The 7,894-nt window shown below is 47.5% G+C and overlaps 1 protein-coding gene across 1 annotated transcript in view; it reads left to right on the top strand.

Moving 5' to 3' along the window:
- Positions 1-28: 28 nt before the first annotated feature.
- Positions 29-7,894, top strand: part of LOC104488917 (ligand of Numb protein X 2-like) — a 15,071-nt gene continuing 7,205 nt past the window's right edge. The window contains exons 1-4 of the mRNA XM_010131013.1: positions 29-417; positions 2,896-3,122; positions 4,498-4,694; positions 5,968-6,336. Of these exons, the coding sequence (XP_010129315.1) occupies positions 29-417; positions 2,896-3,122; positions 4,498-4,694; positions 5,968-6,336 (1,182 nt within the window). The remainder of the gene's footprint in view (positions 418-2,895; positions 3,123-4,497; positions 4,695-5,967; positions 6,337-7,894) is intronic.

Here is a 7,894-nt window from a genome sequence, read left to right as displayed (position 1 = left end):
GGGGTGAGAGTGCCTGATGCTGGCTACCATGGCTGATCCTGTAGCAGAAGAACACGCATCCCAAGTTAGTGAACTCTGCTGCGAATGTGGTCAGTTCCACCTCTTGCTGGACAATCATCTCTACAACTTCCAGGATGAAGTGGATGATGAACTCATCTGCCATATCTGCCTTCAGCCGCTGCTCCAGCCCATGGACACCCCCTGTGGACACACGTACTGTTTCAAGTGCCTGGAGAACTTCATGCAGGAGTACAACTTCTGTCCCATGGACCGGAAGAAGCTCTCTTTCCAGCAGTGCCACAAGTCCAGCCTGCTAGTACGGAACCTGCTGGATAAGCTGGTTGTCCTCTGCCCTTTCAAGGCGGAGTGCCAGCAGACCATGCAGCGGTGTGAACTAGAAGCTCATCTCCAGAACAGGTGCTTTCCCGTTTCCATTACATTACTGTTCCTCATCCCACGCCATCCGCCTGTTGTGCTTCTGACTAGAAAGATCCATTCTCAGAACAGTTCTTAAACTGGGGCGAGATGGGACACCAGAGGAACAGAGGGTGAGGCCAGAGAGGTGGGTGGGTGAAGACAGTGTAGCTGTGTATGTGATAGGGAGCCCAGCTCATGCGTGCGGCAGAGGCGAAGGGCGAGGCGCGTGCCTGCTCGCAGACAGGCACTAAACCGATCCAATGTATAAATTTGTGTGTCCTGATCTGGGGTGCCAGATGCTGGAAATTATTACAAACATGCTTATTCTTGTTCCACTTGAGTGGAGAAGACAGACAGGCACAAAGTCAATGCTCCGGCAGCAAGGGATCGTGCAGTGCTGCCAGTTTAATTGGTCCCATTAAGATGTGCAGTACGTAAGTCTTTGATCCAAATAATGTAAGTCCCTCCAAGCTGCACATTATGCAGTTGCTGGATCACCTACTTATGATTCCATTATCTTCTTGCATTCTTTTGCTGAGAAAGAGAAGAAAATGAAAAATTCTTTTTTTTTTTCCTTCCCCCCCTCCTTGTGCAGAGGAAGGGAGACTTTTTGTCTTGTGCTTGTCAGCTGAGTTATGTTGTGGTGCTTCCACCAGTGCTTGAGCTGGTGGCAGGCAGAGCATGGTGGCTTTAAAAGAAGCACAGGTGACAAAGAGCTCTTGCCACGGTTCCTACCTAGTTAATGATTGCAGGAAAGGGAGCTCAGTGCCAGCCCTGGCAGGCGGAGGCAGACCTTCGCAGGCAGCGCGTCTTTTGTCAGGGGGCAATGGGAAAGGCAGTAGGCTTGTTTCCCTCCAGCTGTGGTGTAGCTTTTTGCGGCAATGACCTATTTAAAAATAGGTTAACAGTACCTGTGAGCTGAGAGCTTGTGTTAGAGCAGGGGAGGTGACGGAAGATGCTTGCAAGCCCCTTTCCCTCGAGCTGTGAGAGCTTGTAATCTCCTTTGTCTGGAACTCGCTCTGTCCTGCCTGCTTGCTCCCAGGCAGGGCTGAAAGCGTAGCCCACAGGGACAGGGCTGCCCACGACTGCAAGGCTGGGGCTGCGGCCCAGAGCAGGGCTGGGCCTTCCTCTCTGCTCTGTAAATCTACCCGGGTATCAGTAAACTTCTGTCACTTATTAATCCCTTTGGCACAGCAGTTAAAGACTGAGAAGGGAGGAACCCTTCAACGTTGACGTTAGAGACCTGCCTGGAAACTGTATCGTTCTCGTACACATTTCATAGTTCTTAGTATCCCTGGGGAGGAGGTGGTCTAAGAATCAAGGCTATTTCACCTGGGCTGTGAGCGTCCTTACACTGAAAACTGATTAAAAAATTACACTGCGATTTGATTGTTCCTGTTCTTTAGTTTTAAGTGAGATTTACTGATAGCAGGAAATAAGAAGGATCTAGAAACTTGTTTTCTTGGGGAACTTCTATGCCCTTTGCAAAATGAATTAGTTTCTCAACGTCTTAAGAAGGACATGTGCACAAGTGGATCGGTCCGGTTCTGTCTTTAAGTTACAGGGTCATCTTACTGCTTGGAGAATAAATGACTGGGACTAAACCAGAGGAAGAGATACTGGGCTGAGACTTGTTTAGCCAGAATGTAAATAGTCGAGTTTAATTTGAAAAGTGACTCTGGTAAACACCCAGTACTACTCACGTCTCTGACAGTGATGCTTTTGCATTCATCACCCTCCTCACCTGCCACCTTTTTTACAAGTACTCTAGATAACAAGAGCTTGTTTTTCCTCACTCCCTTTTGCTGAGATAGGCTGGCTGTGATGCAGCTGCATACAGAGTGTGTTCTGTTGAATGTAGAATTGCTTCTTGAACTACCCCCCCTCCGTGGGGAGCAGTCAGGGGGGTTATAAACTCCTCTAAATCGAGCCATCCCCTATGTGGATGGGAGCTGGAGATAAGCCTCAATCAGAAAAAAAAAAACCAACCCCCACAGCAAGCCTGGCTTGCTGCTCTTGCCTGTTACTGGTTTGTTACAAACAAAACCCAATTCAAGGCTGAGCTTGAAACTTGAGCCACTTCCTTTGAATAAAGATACAGTTCACGGTCATCTCTGAAAGGTCACAACTAAGTATTCTCTTGTATTTTAAGAGGTATTGTTTTCTTCACCAAGTCTTTGCCAGGTAAATATTTAGCAAAGGAGACTCCCGTGGCTATTACATTTTCCTTTTTAGGATAATTTGCTTAATAATTTTGAAAGTAATAAAATAACAACTCCACTCTTAAGCTGCTACTAGTACAAGTAGAACAGGAAGGTCAAATGAGAATAAATTTTAGCACCTGTGATAGGAGCTTTGCACCTGATGAGGTCTTGAACATGCTACTTCCCCATACCTTTGTCAGTCTGAGCTTGTGTGTGCCGGGCTAACCACACAGGCAGAGACTGTGCCACTTAGTCACTGATATTCTCTCTCTAGGTGTCCTGGTTTCAAGAAATACAAATGTGATCTACAGCGGAAAAAGAATCCCATTTCCAAAGGGAAGGAAGATCTTCCTGCCAAGGTGGAGACGAACACGCCCAAGGATCCAGAGGTACCAAGTGGAGGATCGTCACTCGTGGCAGAAAGCTCTGCAGCTGCCGTGGTATCGCTAGGGACTGCGGAGCCTGGACTGGTTAATCCAGCTTTTGATGAGACTGAAGAAGGTGAGAGTTTGATACAGAAATGTAATTATGCAATTACCTTTTCTAAAAATTAGGTCACTATCTCAGACAACTCAATTTTTAAAGTGTCCCCAACATTCTTAGATCTCCTCTGTGCTCTTCAGCCATTAGTAGCCATTGGAGTAATCTCTCCCCTGTCTTCTTCCCTGAGCAGAAGGGAGGTGGGTTCACGTGCATCAGGTGTGGCAGGATCTGCTCACAAGCACAAAACTGCCCATGCAAGACAACACGGAGAATCTCTGTTAGACCACAGTCAATATTTGCAGTACTCTTTGCAGAGACAAAGGCAGTCCCTGTCAGTGGGAACACAGCACTTGCAGAAGCCAAAAAACTAGTAATTAGGAAATGGTCTAGCTTCTTCTTAATCTTGTTAAGAAAGTTAAATATGCAGTTGGTTTCCTGGAGTGGTCGGTACCTCCCTGGTGGTGTGCAGCAAGCGTGTTTTTATAGCCTACCTCAGGTTTTTACTAATAGTCAGTGATGAGACCCTTGCAGATAGAAGTAACCATCTCCAGTGTTGAACCGCTTGTCACAACTCCTCTTAGAAGGCAGCAGTGTGGAAATCTCGGTGCCTTGTTTCAAAGTTGGTCTCAGTTTCCGAGCTGGCAGCTGCTGGGTCTGTGCCAGAGCTAATGCACAGGTCAGTTTACTTCTCTGCTGGCGTTTTCCCAAGTACGCTTAGGGCAGGTTTTGCGTCTCCTGTGTGACAGCTGCAGCTCACCCTGGCTTCATTAGAGCGTTGGGCCTGCCTAAATGCTGCAGTGCTGGTAGATTTAATACAACTTGCTAACAACAACTTTCATCTTCAAAGTGGCTGAGAAGCATTGCTTAGTCTTCAGTACGCTGCAGAATAGGTAAACATTACTCCTGTCTCACGGGGGCGGATGGGAAAAGAGGAGGAAAGGAAATTAGAGGAAGGAAGTTGCAGTGAGCTGCCTGTGGTAGTCACCACAATGTCAGACCGGTAATTACGGCTCGGTAGTCCCCTTTTCTAATGGGCATCGTGGAATTTGGCATTTGTTGCGTGTGTGCTTCTCGTAGGCCAGCTGTCACAGTAGAAAAATAAATCTCTGAAGAGCAAGTGAAACATACTGAATGCTCTTTAATAAAACGCAAGTAATCAATGGAAGAGTTTAAATCTGCCATAAGCGAAGAGAACACGGGAAACATTCTGGAGAAACTGTTCCAGAACAGGGACTTTCTAGGCTTTGAATCTGGCCTGTTTGTTCCTGTCCTAGCTGCTTTCCCTCCAGATGCTACTTTGGACACAACCTGCCAGTGTTACAAATTTGGTGGTGTTATGTGAAGGAAAATTCTATTCATGTGTTGGTTTTTCCTCTTCAATTCCCCCAATCAGACCTTCCTCAGAGAACTAGTCTGGTGGCTGAGACAACCACAATTGAAATTCATCGAGAAGACCCGGAGGAGGAGCTGGGCATGAGGATAGTTGGGGGTAAAGACACCCCACTAGGAAACATTGTTGTTCAGGAAGTCTTGTGGGATTCTGTCATTGCTGCAGATGGAAGAATAGCGCCTGGGGACCATATTCTTGAGGTATGTAAAACCCTCCCGGTAGTCCCATGGCTTCTCTTGACCTGAGATGAGGGCTGGGCAAGGAGAGGTGTCATGAAAACCGGAGAATTCCCTACAGCTGAGGGGTTAAAAGCCCTGATCAGGCTTGGGTGTCAGTAGCATTGTTTATCTGCTGGGACTGAACAGCAGACTTTGGAGGTTCCTTCCAGTCACACTCATATTTTCCTTGTATATTTGATAGCTTTTTAGACCATTGTGGATAAATGAAGATTTCTGTCTGATAGAGTTCAGCCAGTAGCACAGTTTCTCTCCAAAGGACTGTGCTCTAGTTAGGAACTGGATATAATTGCTTGCTCTGCTATGTTGCTTAAGCTGCATATTCTCAGTGGGCAGGTCCAAAGTTGAAGACCTTATGACTTAAGTAAGCATCAAATATGCAACATGAGTAATAAAGAGCCTCATACCCCGCTGACCCACTGCCAGAGGTAGCTTCCACATCAGTCATGCTGCGTGGCAGTGGGCTAACCGGGGCGAGAGCAGCTTGTCTGCAGCAGTCGAAGCCTACACAGAGCAATGACTGTTGGCAGCTCCCCGCTATGGCTGCCCAATCATTTGACAAGCTACAAAGACTAATTATCTTGTTGGACTGTGGACTTCAGGGAGGATGGGCAGCTCCGCATGCACAAGTGACCGATAACGATCTCCAAGTTGCTTTAGACAACTGGAGTAACTTCTCTTTTATCCAGTTGAACTGTACCTGTCTCAGTCTTGGCTGGGCTCCCCACACTTAGCAGCCCTTTTAACATCCCAGAAGCAGAGTGCACAGAGCCTCCTGAGACAACAAAACAAAAAGTAGCGTTTGAGTTACCTTGGTAAAAGCATGATTAGACTGATGATTCCCGAAGCTTGTAGACCATGGACCACTCTTATACTTAAAAGTGAGGATGAGCAGTTTCCAGTTTGAGTCTTCTCCTCCAAGCGTGTATTGAATGCTGGAAGTTCAGGGAAAGCAGTTCTGCTTCAGATTTTTAGTTAGGTGTGTTGTCTGGTCTTGTCCCTGTCCTCAGCTATTCACCATCAGTTATGGCCTAATTTCATCTGCTTGCTTTCTGCATTCTTGTTTAGAAGACTCTGCTCTCAGTGCATCAGAACGTGCATCAGGAGCTGCTGTTTCAGGCACAGCATTGCACAGGGAGCTGCACATCCTGTCTCCAACTTTGTGATGTTCCGCACTGTGGACACTGCCTGAATGTGTAGGTTCTGATTAGTGACTGTGGTTTGTTTGTCTTTCTAGGTGAATGGCGTCAACATCAGCAGTGTGACTCACTGTCAAGCTGTCTCCTTCCTGCGCCACCCAGGTCCTGTTCTCCACCTCGTGGTCCTGCAGGAGAAGGGTTTTTCCAACAAGACCACACAGCAGGATTCCACTTCTGCTCCAAATCGGGAAGTGATCCACGTTACCTTGATAAAGAGAGACCGATCGGAACCCTTGGGAATCAAACTGATCCGGAAGACAGATGAGGCAGGGATTTTTATTCTAGATCTGTTAGAGGGAGGTTTGGCAGCCAAGAATGGGAAGCTGAGTCGGAATGACAGAGTCCTGTCAATAAATGGCCAGGATTTGAGGCAAGGAACACCCGAGGCGGCTGCACAGATAATCCAGGTAACTTACGACGCGGTGAGGTTGGGTGGCTGATGTGTCCGCAGCTCTCTGCGTTGATGGCAGGGTTCCTGTTCTGACCCAAGGGCTGACAGAACGCGCTACAGCGAAGTGTGCTCCCTGAAATACCTCTCTGGGAAAGTGGCTTCCTGGCGGATATGTGGGAAGCATTGCTTCCAAACAGAGATAAACACGAAGAGTGGGAATCCATCGTGAGTCACCTCAGGCACGTCTGAAGCGAGGCAGTTGCTCGTGGCACGTAGTTCAGCTAAGGCGACAGGGTCTCCTTTGTGGTGCGGTGGTTGGAGCCTTTCTGGCAGAGTGAACATTTGCAGGTAGGTGCATGCAGCAGAGGTTAGGACAGCGCTCCTGCTTCCAGCAGGCAAACTGAGGGTGTTTGTGGGGAGATGTGACAGGCTGGCAGCACAGAACAGAACACTTTTGACTGATTTGAAGCCATGTCTCCCCATTTTACCTGTATTTGGGAAGGAAGTCTAGAAAACAACGAAAAAACGCTCTTGTCGCAGCATGCCAAATGTTTTGGTGAAAGGATTGGGCAAGGAATTCTGGTTAAGGATTAAGGATTGCTACATGTGCAGCAAATATCACGTAGATCCGTTTAAATTCTTTATCTCCCTAGGCGATGGCCTCCAGGTTCTGTTTTTATCTGAAGATCCTGACACAATACATCTCATCACATACTGTTTATATCCCGGAAAGGACCTGAGGTCAGCAGTGAGGGAGAGCCAGTTCTCTTCCCGGTAATCAGCAGAGGGGGGCAGAGGCACAGGAGAAGAGACAAGAAAAGCCGAGTTCCAGTACTGGGATCCTTTATGTTAATATGTGATTCCATTCCATGGCCGCTAAGAATTTTGTTTGTGTCTCGCAAGCACTGCTGTGTTTCTGTTGTGATGTGCCAACCTAACTCCCACATTGGGAACTCTTTCTTGATCCCGCATCTCGGAACCCAGAGTCTCAGAACCGGCTTCATTAGTTTTGGCGATTTAATTTCTTTTGAAGTGACGTTTCTGTTAAACCGTGACAGTCTTCCAAACGTTATCTGTTCTCCTGAGGGGTAATTCAAATTCTTGGTTAAATGTAATTTTAATTTTGATTGAAAACCATTTGCAGGAAAGTAAAGCACCATTCACAGTTATGTGCCTGGCCATACGCAGGGTACGTAGTCTGGTACTCCTGGTTGAAGGGGAGGGCGAATCCCCACCTTAGGACACGACGTTTGCAGTATATTTTCTGTGTACCAACTTAGCCGGCAAAGAATTGCTCTATCTGAAGTGACTCTGGAGGCAAGAGGCTTTTAAATTCTGCTTCAGAAAACAAACCTCTCCTGTAATAGTTTAAAAAGATAAGAAAACCGCAAACAACTGATGCAGTCCCTCACCCAAGGCCAGGGAACTGGCAGTTTCCAGGGTGCGGAGGCACCAGGGCAGCAGAGGCCCATGTCACGAAGTGAGGGCGACAGCCGTGCTCCTCTCATCCATGACAGGAAATGCCCCAAGTAAGCACATACGCCTTGCCCCGTGGAGCCCTTCTCCAGTTATCT

The sequence above is a fragment of the Buceros rhinoceros genome, unplaced genomic scaffold (assembly GCF_000710305.1).
Source record: "Buceros rhinoceros silvestris isolate BGI_N320 unplaced genomic scaffold, ASM71030v1 scaffold7822, whole genome shotgun sequence".
Lineage (NCBI taxonomy): Eukaryota > Metazoa > Chordata > Aves > Bucerotiformes > Bucerotidae > Buceros > Buceros rhinoceros.
The sequence above is the reverse complement of the archived record's forward strand: the minus strand, read 5'-3'. Positions and strand labels throughout refer to the sequence as shown.